The sequence below is a fragment of the Chiloscyllium plagiosum genome, chromosome 17 (assembly GCF_004010195.1).
Source record: "Chiloscyllium plagiosum isolate BGI_BamShark_2017 chromosome 17, ASM401019v2, whole genome shotgun sequence".
NCBI classification, from domain to species: domain Eukaryota; kingdom Metazoa; phylum Chordata; class Chondrichthyes; order Orectolobiformes; family Hemiscylliidae; genus Chiloscyllium; species Chiloscyllium plagiosum.
Genome location: NC_057726.1, coordinates 37,209,404 through 37,226,253, shown reverse-complemented (window position 1 = coordinate 37,226,253; position 16,850 = coordinate 37,209,404). Strand labels below are relative to the sequence as shown.

General features: G+C 37.7%; 1 protein-coding gene across 4 annotated transcripts; it reads left to right on the top strand.

The window, feature by feature from the left end:
• Positions 1-3,957: 3,957 nt before the first annotated feature.
• plekhf1 (pleckstrin homology domain containing, family F (with FYVE domain) member 1) lies at positions 3,958-16,522 on the top strand. 4 transcript variants are annotated; one of them, XM_043706879.1, is made up of 3 exons: positions 3,958-4,083; positions 4,217-4,477; positions 14,232-16,522. In XM_043706879.1, the coding sequence occupies exon 3, from the start codon at positions 14,264-14,266 to the stop codon at positions 15,059-15,061; it is 798 nt and encodes a 265-aa protein (XP_043562814.1). In that variant the 5' UTR covers positions 3,958-4,083; positions 4,217-4,477; positions 14,232-14,263; the 3' UTR covers positions 15,062-16,522. The 4 variants fall into 4 exon arrangements, with proteins under 4 accessions (XP_043562814.1, XP_043562812.1, XP_043562815.1 ...); XM_043706877.1 differs by lacking the exons at positions 3,958-4,083; positions 4,217-4,477 and adding exons at positions 4,497-4,793; positions 7,131-7,260; XM_043706880.1 differs by lacking the exons at positions 3,958-4,083; positions 4,217-4,477 and adding an exon at positions 4,497-4,793.
• Positions 16,523-16,850: the final 328 nt, after the last annotated feature.

Genomic DNA, 16,850 nt, shown 5'->3' with positions numbered 1-16,850 from the left:
GATGACCAGAAATGTATGCAGTACTCCAAGTGTGGCCACATCAGAGTTTTGTACAGCTGCAGCATGATCTCATGGTTCCAAAACTCAATCCCTCTAGCAATAAAAGCTAACACACCATTTGCCTTCTTTACAACCCTATCACCCTGGTTGGCAACTTTCAAGAATCTATGTAGCTAGACACCAAGATCTCTCTTCTCACCCACACTACCAAGAATCCTACCATCAGCCCAGTACTCTTCATTCTTTTTACTCCTTCCAAAGTGAATTACCTCACACTTTTCCACATTAAACTCCATTTGTCACCTCTCAGCCCAGCTCTGCAGCTTATCTATGTCTCTCTGTAATCTACAACATCCTTTGTCATTATCCACAACTCTACCAACTTTCATGTTATCCTCAAATTTACTAAACTATCTTTCTATGTCCTCATCCAGGTCATTTATATAAATGACAAAAAACAGTGGACCCAAAACAGATCCCTGCTGTACCCCACTAGTAACTGAATTTCAGGATGAATATTTCCCATCAACCACTACCCTCTGTCTTCTTTCCATTAGCCAATTTCTGATCCAAACCGTTAAATCATCCTCAATCCCATGCCTCCGTATTTTGTGCATTAACCTACCATGGGGAACCTTATCAAATGCCTTACTGAAATCCATATACACCACATCAACTGCTTTACCCTCATCCACCTGTTTGGTCACCTTCTCAAAGAATTCAATAAGGTTTGTGAGGCACTACCTACCCTTCACAAAACTGTGTTTACTATTCCTAATCAACTTATTCATCACTAGATGATTATGTATCCTATCTCTTATAACTCTTTCTAACACTTTACCCCCAACCGAAGTAAGGCTCATAGGTCTATAATTTCCAGGGTTGTCTCTACTGCGCTTCTTGAACAAGGGAACAACATTTTTTATCCTCCAGTCTTTTGGCACTATTCCTGCAGACAATGACGACATAAAGATTAAAGCCAAAGGCTTGGCAATCTCTTCCCTGGCTTCCCAAAGAATCCTAGGATAAATCCCATCTGGCCCAGGGGACTTACCTATTTTTACACTTTCCAGATTTGCTGACACTTCATCCTTATGCACCTCAATTTCATCTAGTCTGGTAGCCTATATTTCAGTAATCTCCTTGACCACATTGTTTTTTTCTAGTATGAATACTGACAAAAAGTATTCATCTAGTGCTTCCCCGATCTCCTCTGATTCCACGCACAGCTTCCCACTACTATGCTTGGTTGGCCCTAATTTTACTCTCGTCATTCTTTTATTCATGATATAGCTATAGAAAGCCTTAGATGTTCCCTTGATCCTATCCACCATAGACTTCTTATGTCCCCTCCTGGCTCTTCTTAGCTCTCTCGATCTTTCCTGGCTAACTTGTAATTCTCAAGTGCCCTAACTGAGCCTTCACATCTCATCCTAACGTAAGCCTTCTTCTTCCTCTTGACAAGTGATTCAACTTTCTTAGTAAACCACAGCTCCCGCGTTTGACAACTTCTTCCCTGCCTGACCGGTACATACTTATCAAGGACCTGCAATAGCTCGTCCTTGAATAAGCTCCACATTTTAATTGTGCCCATCCCCTGCAGTTTCATTCCCCATCCTTTGCATCCTAAATCTTGCCTAATTGCATCATAATTGCCTTTCCCCCAGCTATAACTTTTGCCTTGCAGTATATATCTATCCTTTTCCATCACTAAAGTAAAAATAACTGAATTGCGATCACTATCACCAAAGTGCTCACCTACTTCCAAATCTATCACCTGGCCTGGTTCATTACCCAACACCAAACCCAATGTAGCCTTATCCCTTATTGGCCTGTCTACATACTGTGTCAGGAAACCCTCCTTCACACATTGGACAAAAACTGACCCATCTAAAATACTTGAACTGGAGTATTCCCAGTCAATATTTGGCAAGTTAAAGACCCCATAACAACTACCCTGTCACTCACATTCCTATCGAGGATCATCTTTGCTATCATTTCCTCTACATTTCTGGATCTATTTGGAGGTCTATAGAAAACTCCCAACAGGGTGACCTCTCCTTTCCTGTTTCTGATCTCAGCCCATACTACCTCAGTAGAGGAATCCTCAAACGTCCTTTCTGCAACCATAATACTGTCCTTGACTAACAGTATCACACCACCTCCCTTTTTACCATTTTCTCTGTTCTTACTAAAACATCTAAACCCCGGATCCTGCAACAACTATTCCTGTCCCTGCTCTACCATGTCTCTGAAATGGCCACAACATTGAAATGTTGTACCAACCCATGCTGCAAGTTCACCCACCTTATTCTGGATGCTCCTGGTATTGAAGTAGAGACACTTCAAACTAGGTAAAAACAAGAACTGCAGATGCTGGAAACCAGAGTCTGGATGAGAGTGGTGCTGGAAAAGTAGAGCAGGTTAGGCAGCATTCGAGGAGCAGGAAAATCGACGTTTCGGGCAAAAGCCCTTCAGCAGGATGGATCTATTTGGAGGTCTATAGAAAACTCCCAACAGGGTGACCTCTCCTTTCCTGTTTCTGATCTCAGCCCATACTACCTCAGTAGAGGAATCCTCAAACGTCCTTTCTGCAACCATAATACTGTCCTTGACTAACAGTATCACACCACCTCCCTTTTTACCATTTTCTCTGTTCTTACTAAAACATCTAAACATCCTGCAACAACTTTCCTGCTCCTCGGATGCTGCCTGACATGCTGTGTTTTTCCAACACCACACTTCAAACTAACCTCTTGCCTGCCAGTAACTTGTTGCGATCTTGAAATTTTAATTTTGACTTTACTACTCGCATCTTCCCGTATATTCAAACTACACTTTCGGTTCCATCACCCTACTGAATTAATTTAAACCCACCCAAACAGCATTAGCAAATTTACCCCCCAGGTTATTGGTACCCCTCTGGTTCATGTGAAGACCATCCTGTTTGTAGAGGTCCCACCTACCCCAGAAAGAGCCTCAATTATCCAGAAATCCACAACCCTCCCTCTGCTGTATACTGTATACCTATAGATGTCAAACCTCTTGCTATCCAGGACTGAAGAAAAAAACTGGATTTGTTTGTTTAAGTTGTTCTACAAGAAACCAACTCATGCAACGAGAATAAACAAGATATTCTGATAGCAAACGAAATGGAACATGATATCAGCTGAAAACCATTTAAAACTTGAATTTTGAGAGAAATAATTATGAGTACAATTGCACCCCTGTTGTATCTTTACAAGTACAACATGATTACCAAAGCCATAAAATTAGTCATAATGAGATTACAATATAATCTGCTTTCCATCAGTTTTTCTCAGTTTTTCATTTTTCTTGACCATCTTTATTTCTGTTTTGTCTTCTTTAGTAGTCTTTTGTCTGTGTTCTTCTGTTTCACAGTCTGAGAAAATTAGAGATGAAGCTGTTATTTTAGATCAGAACATCAAAATGTTTTGAGGGAATGTGGCTTTTCCCCGACTCATTTTAACAAAATTGGGCTTTGATTATAACTTTAACTTTTAAAAGTATGGTACGGCCTTCAGTGAGGTGCCAGTCAGCCTACTGGAGCTTTTAACCATCTGTTGTTGAGATTTCCTCAGGAAGTGTTTTTTTCTAAACTTGAATGCTTAATTATTGTAATGTCGCAATGAAAACAGGGCAAGTCAGTGGCTTGTGCTTATCTGTAGTTTGAGGCCTTACTTTGTGAATTTTAACTTTTGAAATGCTGAAAATCAGTAAATAAAATGGAATCCTAACCTCATCCATTCGTTCACTTCAAATCTATGTTTTCACTAAGATATCTGTGATATACCTAAAGATGTTAAAACTCAATGTTTTATCATTGGAATTAGAATATTTTACTTTTGTCATTATCTCAATCAAGATAAATAAAGCCTGCTCACAGCTTTGGACTTTGACTGGTTTTGGGGAGGAGCCATTACATGTACAGTGATTATGAAGCCGGGACATGTTAAGGAGACTTTGGGAAGAACAGTAGAAAATTGTAGCTTTTTTGGAAATACAATTATGATTTTGTTTTTCAGCATTGAACCTTTAATATATCTTTGTTTTTTTTTAAAGGTACAGTCAACTTCATTTCAAATCTCATGCCTGTAAAGTTTGAGAACAACACTTTCACTGCAACTCAGTATACGTGACAGTGATAATCAAATCAAATTAAATCATTGAATGTGTGCTTTCATGATCCTGACAGAATCCCAATCGAATTGCAATTGGCAAATGAAATCAGCATGTTCGCTACAACTCTGTGGATTTAATCAAAAAGCAAGAGGAAGAGAAGGTAGGGCTAGGTAATAAAATATAAATCCAGTTTTGCACTTCCTTCCTTCCGTCATGAAGCACATTAACAAAAATACACCAGTAACTCAAACCTCACTCAAACGACCATAACGCTGCTTGGATTGGTATCAAGAGCAATATCAGCAACTGTCAGAATTCTTTCAACAGAAAACAGGTGCGTGCCTTTTCAATATATTTTAGTTCAAGCTGTGTTAAGTGAATGGTACTAAAATTAGACAATCGTTCAGTATTTCAGTTCAGTCACTGGCTAAGCTTTACGTAGTTTGAAGGCTTAACTGAGCCAGCAGTAATGGAATGCTTGACTCGAATGCATTAAAATTATCTGAAAGAAAAATAGCCTGGCACATTAAAAGTAACAATGCCCTTTCAGCAAACACCGCAGTGCAGAACTAAAGATCAGCCTGGGTGTCCTAAGTCTTATTCACATCAAATAAAAGAACACTAGAGAAGACGTTTGACTGCTGTGTCCTGTAAGTATCTACAAAGAAGTGCCTGCGCTATGAGCTTTTGTGTGGTGTAAGGAAATACTTTGAATGCAGAACTGAAGATTATTTTGTGTAAAACATAAGATAGGAGCTATCTTCCAATAGTTGAACTGATTAGCATTTAAAAGGATTAGCAAAAGGGGACAAAGTAATGGAGTATTGTTCAAATATAGGCTGGGTACTTTGGAAAAAATATCACTGCCTTAAAGAAGCTGCAGAAAAGATTTATGAGAATGTGTCCAGAGATGAGGGAGTTCAAATACACACCAATAGATTGTTACAACTGGGACTCCACAGACAGGGGAAGGTTTTGAGAGGAAATTTGGTCGAGGTGGATATGGAGAGGAGATACAAAGAAACTTCCCATCAGCAGATGTCAAGAATTGGGAACATCGACTCAAGGTGATTAGCAAAAGGAGCCAGCGGTCATACGAGGAAATGTCTTTTTAGACAGGGAATGATTAGAATCTGAAATACATTGCCTGACAGTGTGGTAGAGCAATATTAGCCTAATTGTTTGGAGGAAATTGAAAGATTACCCAAAAAGAAAATATTTGCAGGTGACGGAAAAAGTTTATTGAGTGCAAATCAATGAGCTGTTCCTTTCAAGAGTGAGCAGAGTGAGGAGGAGCCTAGTCGCCATGATTTTATGATGTTGTTGAAGTGAACATTTTGTGATATTTGCTTATAGACATCTTCCAGCACTCTTCAGCTCAAATATTATTTCTGCTGTAACAGCTGATAATGGTGGAGGGAGGGTAACAGTGCAGCTGACCTGGCAAGTGATCACATTCTACCTCCTGAATAATATTCAACATCAGAAGAAAGTACAATGACTGGCAGAGTAGGAGGGTGATTAAAGCTAGGTCAGGTACAAAAATACAGGGATTGAAAAATAAGATTAAGACGCAGAAGAGAAACAAACGTAAAGTAAGAAAAATATAAAACAAGCATTTCAGTTTGCGAAAAGCACAAAGAAGAATTTATTACATGGAGAAATGAAATGCAATGGGGCTGAAAAAGGTGATTGATATTACATTAGCGATTACTGTATTGTTTAAAAGATATTTATGCTGTACAGTTTCTGTGGTGAGTTTAATGGGTAATTCATTATCAAATCCAGCAAATTCTTTAAATATCCTCACAATATACTTCTTCATCACCTGGACTTGTTGATCAATTTTCACCTTAATAACAGTGTGCATTGCAAACTTGCTGTTATTTTTCCAGCACTATGCCAGAGTTATAGCAGAGGAGTGGGAGACGCGCTAAGTAAATGTACGCTTTAAGGGTTACAAGAATGAATACAGATAGTAGTTACAGAAATAAGTCAGAAAATTGTGCACTGATTATAAGGTTAGAAGTGATATAATTTTAATTATCAAAGAAATGCTGTTTCAGAATCATTAGTATTTCCATTCACCTCTCCCTTAAAACTACCTTCTGTTTGTTTACTTGTTCATTTTTGCCTCGCACCATCTTTTGTCATTTTTTTTCCTTCCACTCCATCACAGGCTTTTACTCTTGTTCCTTTCCTCTATCAGGCCCACACCATGTTTGTCCTCAGAGTGGTCTGTGAACTGTGAAATTTGTATAGCTCCTCCACAGAAACTTTCTTGCCTATGAATCTTTCAATTTGAAAAATGACTAGCAGCACAGTTAGTTAGTTAGTTTGTTAACAAGTTAAACAGTCTATTAACGAGTGTCACTGATAGTTAAGTAAAAAGTTGATAGTGAGTTGCTAAAACACAGAAGCATAGATTTTAAAGGTTACATAAAATCATGCTAAAATACAGAAGCATAGATTTAAACAGTTACGTAAGATCAGTCTCAATTGCAGGCTGAGCTTATTTGAAGTGAAAGGATTGAAAATCTGAAGCTTCTGTAGTTAAATAGTTGGAGCTTTCATATTTTGCTTTAAAGGGGAGAGTTAGTTGATAGAGTAGCTTCAGTTCCCTTGAGTGAAGAAAATCCCTGTCTTCACTGGTTTTGTTGGCATGGCACCTGAAAACAACCTGGACTTCTTTGCAGCAAAGTAGAGAGGTTTTCTGGGTGCATTCTCCACACAGTAGCCGGTGAAGGAGAGAAAACCCAACTCTCAAATACTGTTCAATTGGAATGGGTGACTGCAGACATTATGGCACGTTCAGAAAGCTCTTGATCACAATCCAGCAAAATGGATGCAGACATGAAACTTGATTAATCAATGTTCTACTAATGAAAGTCAATAATGCTGGAACTCCCTTCCTTTGAACTTCCTTGTTCTTTTCTAAACTACTCTACAATACAATTGAAGTCTCTGATTCTTCACATCTCTTGAAGATGGACAGCTTGAAATCCCTTGAATCCATCATAATCCTTTGTGATTTACTCTTCTGATAACACATGAGTCTATTTATCTTGGCTGCTATGAAACAACAACCAAAATCATGTGATCTTTGGAACCCATTTTGTAAGTAACATTGTTCATTTTAAAGACTTTTTTTACAAAATATATAATTGCACAATCATGTTGCCTCTTTTTCTTGCTTTCCCTGCCTCTGTATTTGCTTTAAACCTATCATATCTCTGAGTTCTTTCAATTCTAATGAAAGATCATTGTTAACTCCATTTCTTTCTCCACAGATGGTGCCTGATTACCAGTGTTAGTATTTGCTATTTTTATTTTAATTAAAATCTGTCTTAACCAGCAATTCAGCCATACTTTATTACAGCATGTTTACCAGAGCTGGCTCTGCTATTTGCAAAATCCAGTGAAGTCCTGTTTTCACAATGCAGAGTATGGTCTGACCCATGTCAACAGATGGCCATGAAGAGAAACTCTTGCGATTTTCCTGCTAGACCATGACAGTGGGAAGAGTATCAGGGTCAACGTCCAAATAAATAAGCTTTGCTTAAGCTGTGTTGCATTTTTATTTGTTGAATCAGATGTATCAAATTGCGTCTCCAGGCCCCACAAAGAAACTTTTGATCCCTGCATTCCAAACCATCTCCTATGCTCCCACAAGATCCTCCTTAAACCATTTGTTATCAAATATGGTTTCTTTGAACCCAAATTTCCAAATCTCCTGTTCACCTACTCAATGCTCCACCTCTCCAACAACTCTATCTCACCACCTGCTCCACTGCCTCTAGACTGTCAGGTTGTTTGGTCAACTTGAGTTAGTTACAATTTCCTCTAATTAAATGTTGAAATGACAAATATCATTGTTTCATGCCCCCATTCTAATTGTGTTGTCTTTCTCTCAATTAAAAACAGTCTTTGTTCAAATTGCTCCATGGTCTCGCCCTTTGCAATAACTCAAATCTTCTCTAGTCCAACAATCCTCTGACAACAAGAGTCATAGAGTCATTCAGCTCAGAAACAGACCCTTCGGTCCAACCAGTCGATGCTGAACATAATCCCAAACAAAATTAGTCCCACCTGCCTGCTTCTGGCCCATATCCCTCCAAACATTTCCTACTAACGTACTTATCCAAATGTCTTTTAAAAGTTGTAATTGTGTTCACATCCTCCATTTCCTCAGGAAGCTCATTCCACACGCGAACCACCGTCTGTGTAAATATATCGCGCCTCATGTCTTTTTTAAATCTCTTTCCTCTCACCTTAAAAATATGTCCCCTAGTCTTGAAACACCCCATCCTAGAGAAAAGACACCTACCATTTCTACACTCCTCATCATTTTATAAATATCTATACAATCACCTCTTAACCTCCTATTACACTCCAGTTAAAAAGGTCCCAGCCTATCTAGCCTTTTTTTATAACTCAATCCTTCTATACACAGCAATATCCTGGTAGATCTCTTCTGAACCCTCTCTAGCTTAATAATGTCTTTCCTATAACAGGGCGACCACAACTAGACACAGTTCTCCAGAAAAGGCCTCACCAATATCCTGTACATCTTCAACATGACTTCCCAGCTCCTACACTCAAATGAACTGAACAATGAGCGCAAGTGTGCTAAATACCTTTTTAACCATCCTGTCTATATGTGATGCTATCTCTAAGGAATTACGTACCTGAATGTCCAGGTCCCTCTGTTATACAACACTACCCAAGGCCCTACCATTAATTGTATAAGTCCTGCCCCTGTTTGTTATGCCAAAATGCATTTTTGTAATTTTCTGTCTTTCTTATCCAACTTGCTTCAACCTAATACATCTTCAACCATTCAGGCCCTAGGATCCAGAATTCCATTTCTAAATATCTGTGCCTCCTCAGTGCTCTCTCTTCCTTTAAAATCATCCATCAATTGATCTCCCTTTAAGTGCAGCTTCCCTAAAGGATTAATGATTCTTTATCCTTTAGTTCCTCCTACTCACAGACACAGCCTTAACTGTACATTCCAGTCAAATGAGGTGTGATATTCAAAAGTTAGTGCGAGATCCTTGATATTTGTTTTACTTTGGATTGCTTGGAGAGATGTTGAAACAGCATATAATTATAAGATTCATATGTATTTCTTAATTTGAATTCATGTTGCTACACATAGATCTGGGTTCACTTGGTAAAATTACATTGGATCATAGATAGGTGAATACTGCCAGACTTTAATAGAACTCTCCCAACTCAATCTCCACAAGTAATGGTTAACTTAGTCTGAAGCATGTGAATGACGCAGTAGGTAAATGCGCTAAATATTGTGTGCTGAGATGGATCGACCAATAAAATGTTAGGTTTCTTTCCTTATCCATGCTAAATTGACCAATCCCATGTGACAGTATCAAGATTTAAACCTACCTCTGTTTCCCCAGAGTCAGGAGGGAATTCTTGAGACGGTTACTGAAGCTTTTAGAGCAAAGATTTTCAAGAAATTTCCAACAGCAACAAAGTAAACACATGATACTATTAAACTAAGTGAATGAGCTTAAAACTTTAAAAAAAGAATTGCTTTGTTGAGTTATTCTGATCAGAATTATTCTGCTACATGTTGATAGTTACACTGATGTATTATATGCATAGAGAAATATCGCATTACTTCAGGAAACCAGAATTCATGTTCACAATGAAAGTCAGATTCGCAACTAAGATATATCAAGTTTGTTTTGCTAACTTGATATTACTGGAATAACCGGTTTAGCAAACTAACAAGAGCATAGTTATAATCGTAGTGTATCAGCAGGCTCATGTGGCACGCATGAAAGAATAGAGTTAGATCTGCTGATTATTTCTCAAAAGACTTATATTACAGGAATGACAAGCCTTTAGGACTATATTTCAAAAATGATCAGTGTGGGGGATACTTATTAGAACAATCAGATAGTCAATTATAATAGCTGAAACAGTGAGAATGACAGGTAAGTGTTAAAATGTTTCTGTATAAAGAGGAAACCCATGTTTTAACAATTTGTAAATTGAAAGAAAACTTTGATTGTGCTCCCATGAAGCCCCTTCCAATATTTTACTAAATTAATACAACCTTTCTGTTGATGTTCAGTTGATGATAAAAAGTTAATTCATCGAAAATAGAAAGCAAATAATTCTTTTTTTCCTATCACATATTTTACAATGTCTACACTTATAGAAGTTTTTTTTCAGTATTAAAAATGTAGATTGCTTTATTTAAGACTTAGCACACTGTTAAATATTTACACATGAGAATGTGCAAACACTAACTTTTTCCAATCTGTTTTGTGGATATCTAGTGAATAAGGAGTGCCATGTTACCCATTTCATGTGTTGCAATGATGAGTCTCTCAATGATATCGATATAGTGCAGCATTGAAGGCACAGGGAAATTCACACCACGACTTTCTAAATGAAGCATTTAACTATGAATTAGCAGTCACTAGAAGTTGTTCTCTAATTTATTTTTTCATGGGATGTGGGCACCACTGTCTAGGCCAGCATTTAATACCTCTCCCTAATTGTCCTAGAGGAGGGGGTGATAAATCACCTTCTTGAATTATTGCAGTCCATCTGCTGTTGACATTATCAGTTATGTTTCGGAAGGGAGATTCAGGATTTAATACAATGATGATGAAGAAATATTGTATTGTTCGAAGTCAGGATAGTATGTGGTTTGAAGGGAACTTTCAAGTGATGGTGTTCCCAATCATCTGCTGCCCATGTCTTTGTAGAGATCACAGGCTTGGGAGGTATTGTTGACACATTGGTGAGTTGCTGCTCTGCATTTGTAAATAGTATACTGCTGCTTCTGGGTATTGCTGGTAGAATGAGTATGTGTTTAGGGTGATGGTAGGGTGTCAATTTGTTCTTTAATAATCATAAACATCGATCATGTACCTGTCTTGTTTAATTCAGAGATGATAATTATGCATTTGCAACAAACATTACATATATCATGACAATGGATAAAAACCCTGATTTACTACAAACATATTTAATTTTTAATTCCAAATGTGTCTTTTAAAAGATGATTATTATGAACAAAAGGAAAACTGTGGATATAAATGTGGTGCTATCTGGCAGAGTCATGTCAGGAACTCATGGAATATCGCACCTGTAGAATGCCAAGGAAACCTCAAACAGGGAGAGAGGAACTAATAAGGAAGAGACAATGAGGTTGCTGACTATCTTCCCCCTCTCAATGGAAAGCCACCTTTGAGATATTATAATGTTTTGCCTTTACAGGAATATACAATAAAAGGGGATAATAATTGACAAATCTGAGAGGTTTTAGTGAATTTGGGTGTTTATGTGTCCGAGGCTGGGTTTGAGCACTGATGTGCTGTGTAGGTCACAGTTGAGGAAGCCCCACATTGCAGGTAGAAGGATTCCCTTGTTCTGTGTGCTAGAAGTAAACTAGAAAGTGTCAGGACAAGACTCTCTCACTCTGTCTACTGCCAGCCAACCACAACTGAAAAAAAGATTGGAGAAAAAAATAAAAATCTAAAAGCTAAAAATCCCAAAATCGACTGTTCAATTAATAATGTTCCATTGTCTACACTTTACAAATGGCCCACACAGACTGATTCATATTTTTTTTTCTTTTAGCTTCTTATGAACTCATGTTCTGTTCATAATTTCTGTATATGTGTGCCTTTTTTTATGTTTAGTAACTAATAATGTCTATCTTATGTTAACTCAAGAAAGCCTTGTTAAATCTGCTCCTTTCAAAACATACATTTTTCCTGGAAAAATGGCATGTACCAAGGAGGGGTCCTTTTCAAATTAACCTCATTCTAAATGGGAAGGTGTATGAATAAAAAAGGGGAGTCAGTTCATCCTCATTTACTCAGGAGCTTAACAATTTGGGATATCCGGTTAAAACTGTAATAGATTGTGAAACCTTGCCCAGGGTCTCGTCACAACTCTAGTTAGCAATGCAGCAAACCCAAGGCCATTTTTTTCTCTCCCTTGGCTAATGATGATGATGACGATGTTTACAGTTGTGACCTATTGATGCCCAGGTATGAATCAATTAATACATCAAGGGCTGGATTTGATATTTCCTGAATATATTTTTAAAACCAATTGTGAGGTTCTCTTTAAAAAAAAGGTCAGAACATACTGCACTGAAAACAATATCCACTTTCATTTTTTTTAATTGTGCAGACAACCTACGTGATGGAATGAATGACGCAATAAAATGTCAGGTGCACTCCCACAAAATATGCAATCATTAACAGTTGTCTCAATAACTCTGCAAGAAATTAATTTTCTATTATCAGTCAGGCACCAGATGTGGTTCAAGGCTGTGACTCTAACCTTTGCATTAATGACTTGAGTTCATAAACTAGACTGGCACATTAGTACTGAGAGTGTTGCATTAGTTGAAGTGCCAAATTTGAGTGGAATGCCATCTCTTAAATAAGTGATCACAAAAATACTAATACAGCACCTTGTGAAGAAAAGTAGGAGATTGCTCCCAGTGTTCTGACCAATGGTTATTGCATAGCCAACATCATTATAACACATGAACTGGTCATAGTCACATTGTTTATACACTTCTGCTGCAGCCAAATTGACAGCCGAATATCCTACTTCCCAATAATAACTAAATTTCAGAAAAAACTCCAGCCACTGTGATTTGGTAAGCCTTAAGGTCATGAACAGTGTTGTACAAATGTAACTTCTTTCTTTCTTAAATGTCACAATATCAAAATTACTTGGAACTTGTTTAGATGCTATGTTGCTCACCGTTGCATTATGTATTTGGCTGCTGATCAAAGAACAGTATTTGCAGAAGAATTAACTAAAACTACCAATTGGTGAAAGCTGTGTTGCAAGGTGTCACTAACTTACAGTAAGAGAGAACAATACTTTTACAAATAGATCACTGAAAATCAAAAAACCTTACTAATAAGAGAAGTGACACTGGAGTTGTGTGATGCCTGATAAATTAACAAAATAAAAGTACAGTATACATGGGAAACTAGTAAATCAAAGAGCAGTGTGATCTGAGGTTGAATAAAATAATTTAAAACAGTTTTATGGGAAACAAACAGGGATCTAGAGATTTTTCAGTGAAACAATGATAGAGACCAACAAAACAAGATCTAGTATTTGGACATTTTCTGAGCTACAGGAATAGTGTCAAGTGCTGGTAAGTTATAAAGGATGCACTGAAAGAGTCAGACATGAAAGATGGAAAGTCTCACAAAGATGGACCCAATAATTAGATATTTAGAGAGCATTGTAGTGATTGGATAAGTATCAGTATTGACGCACTTACTGAAAGAATGAGAATGTGCAGGACTGTAAATGGAAGATAACACTGTATGAATTTTTCAAGTTCAAATGAAATATATTTTATACTGAAGTATAATTCAGACATTAATTAAATAAAGCTACCAACTGAACTTTGCAAATAATAACCTTTAAACATCCAGTAATCTTGTCCTAATTACTAATTATGAAATATGAAACTCTCATAATTTATGCAATTTCCATAAGCCAAAATGAAAAATTTTAAGGAAAAAGTATAAAGTTAACCATTTTGTACAGGGAATGATTTGAACAGTTTGACATCATATTCAAAATATTTATATTCTTAACATATTTTGAACTAAACAATGTGTTTTTCCAAAATGTAGCAACGATTTATTGGCATTTATAGAAAATGTTTGGGACAGGATTCAGTACAATAGCACATAAGTGTCAGGAAATTATTTAGCCCACATATCAAGATGTTAACCCTAACTAGCCCATCAAAAAGCAACCAGATAAAGGTGAAGCATTTTTTGAGTGAAAGGAAGATTAAAGAACTCATTGATTCTTCATAGTTCAACAGAAAGTAGCAGTGGATTGAAACCCAGACTTGCATCTCCTACTGAGGATAAACAATGAATGTGTCAGACCAGTTTTTTAAAAAAATTATAAATTACAGAATTACTCCAGTCAGATTGCTTGTTGGATAAATGTTAAGCCTTTTTATCATTAATACAATGTTATGCTTATAAAATTTGCAAAATTATTTAAGCATTAATCACCCTTCTCCCTTTCTTAAACAATAGGGAGAACTTTGACAGAAGGATTGGTGAGTAGGATGGTGGACCGCCTAATGAACACAGAGATCAATACACAACGAATTGTTGCAGTTGAAAATTGCTTTGGAGCAACAGGTCAACCTCTGGTCTTGCATGGCCGAGTGCTTGTGGGTGAAGGATTATTGACAAAAGTCTGTCGCAAAAAACCAAAACCCCGGATGTTTTTCCTGTTTAATGACATCCTTGTATATGGAAGTATTATTATCCACAAGAAAAAGTACACCAGTCAACAGATAATACCATTGGAAGATGTCAATGTTGAAGACCTTCCAGACAATGACAGTCTGAAAAATCAATGGATGATAAAAACTTCACGAAAATCATTCGTAGTGTGTGCTGCAACCCGCCCTGAGAAAGAGGACTGGATGAAGCATATTAACAAATGTATCAAACAACTGCTGGAAAAGACAGGAAAGGCACCACCAACTGAACATGCAGCCCCTTGGATACCAGACAAGATGACAGAAATCTGCATGCGGTGCACTCAAAAGAAGTTCAACACTTTAATTCGCAGGCATCACTGTCGGAACTGTGGCTTTGTGGTGTGCCATTCTTGTTCAAAGCACAAGTTCCTCATGCCCAAGCTGTCATCAAAGCCTTTAAGGGTATGCACATTATGTTACAATAAATTGATGGAAGAGAAGGATAAAATTTCAACATTAGAGAGAAAAGCAGATGAGACCACTGATCTGAATGATGATGAAGGTGATGACAAATCCAGTGATGAGGAGAAGGAAGAGCTGGGCCAGGAGCCACTCTTTTTAACAGATCTCTCTTGGTCTTCTTTCCACACTTAGTCACATACACAGCCAATTAACTCAATAATAGCATCATGAAGTGAAAACAGGTCTCTTCCAAGCAATTTTTCAGAGAAATGTGTCACTACTTTTACTTCATACTAACCAATTTAAAATGCTTATTGAGCTTTGCACTATAGTGCATGTTTTTCTTTCTTGTTGTATTCTATACAAACTGGTTTTAACTGATTTGCCATTACCATAAGGGAATTTATACAATTTACCCAATTCGTGGGCAGAGTTTGATGCTCACACCCATGGCGTGTTTTGAGACAGGGGTTATTTAACTGAACATAAAGTTCCCAGATGGAGACGCCACTGGCTTCTCACCTCTGCCCTGATTATTTCCAGGGGAGACAAGTGGGAAAGCTGTCTACAAGCTTTCCTGTCCAAATGCCAATTGAAGTCCTTGCCATTGAAATCCAAATTTCTATACAAGAAGCCCAAATGTTGTTTTTAGGGGCTCCCAGAGAGCGATCTATCATTAGGAGGGACCCAGAGACCTGACAATGAGAAGGGAGGCAGCATGATGTTTTTGAAAGTCATTCCACCTTTCTTTCTTCTAAATCCACTCAGATGAAAGTCATTGATCCTGTTTCTGCAACTCCTGTTTTACTCTTGTTCACTCCTATCCTGCATCCCATGCTGATTTAATGGATGCACAGCTGGCAACCCCCAGTGTGTCTCCAGTAACATTGATGATAATGTAGAATTGCTGACCTCTGTTTGGTTGGAAACTCTTGGGTGGAGTGGGACCTCCACCTCTGGAGTAAGCTGTGCCATATTAAATTCTGCCTCATATCTCCGTACACAAACACTGTACGTATACCCGTTATTGTGTTTAATCCTGAATGTCACATTCCATGAAGCCATCTGGTTGGGCTCCTGATGAATTAGTTAGCTGATCTCAACTTTGGGGACGGTCAAAGTATGATAATTTGTCTCTGCACCTCTGATAAGGGAGCAGAAAATCAATGAAAATGGAGCAGAAAATCAACAAAGGTTTCTACTCTTAATCAAATGAGGATGAAATCAGACTTAAACTTGAATTTGACAATAGCCAATATCAGCTATTCTCCGTGTTTACATATGAATACTTGTTCCTCAGCTCCTGGGCCACCAAACGTGCTTCAGGTTTGACCTCTGACAAGAAAGAAAAGACGGTGGACAAATTTATAAAAATGGAACCAATGCACATCGCCACACCATGCACTGCAACAGTCCCAAAATAATTAGACTTAGAACTTTTCAACATTTATATTGCTTCTGGAAAACTTAGTACAAGTTTTGCGTCATGTAGCATTTGCAATTTGTAACATGGTCAAGTAACTTTATGTTATGTCTATGAGATTTCTGAATAAGTGCAATTGTATGTCTACATTTAGAACATAATCATTGTACAAAGTCTACAAATCACTCAGAATTATATTAAAGCTCTGTCACCTTTGATGAAACAAGAAACAATTGAACACAGCATGTGATTTTCATCAAAATTCATAGAATCCCTACAATGTGGAAACAGGTCATTTGATCCAACAAGTCCACACCGACCCTCCAAAAAGTAATCCACACTGACTCATTCCCCATTACTCCACATTTACCCTGGCTAATGCACCTACACATCCCATAACACAATGGGCAATTTAGCATGGCCAATTCACCTAAGCTGCACACCTTTGGATTGTGGGAGGAAACCAGAGCACCCAGAGGAAATGCGCGCAGACACATGGAGAATGTCACACACAAACAGTCATCTGAGGGTGGAATCGAATCCGGGTCCTTGGTGCTG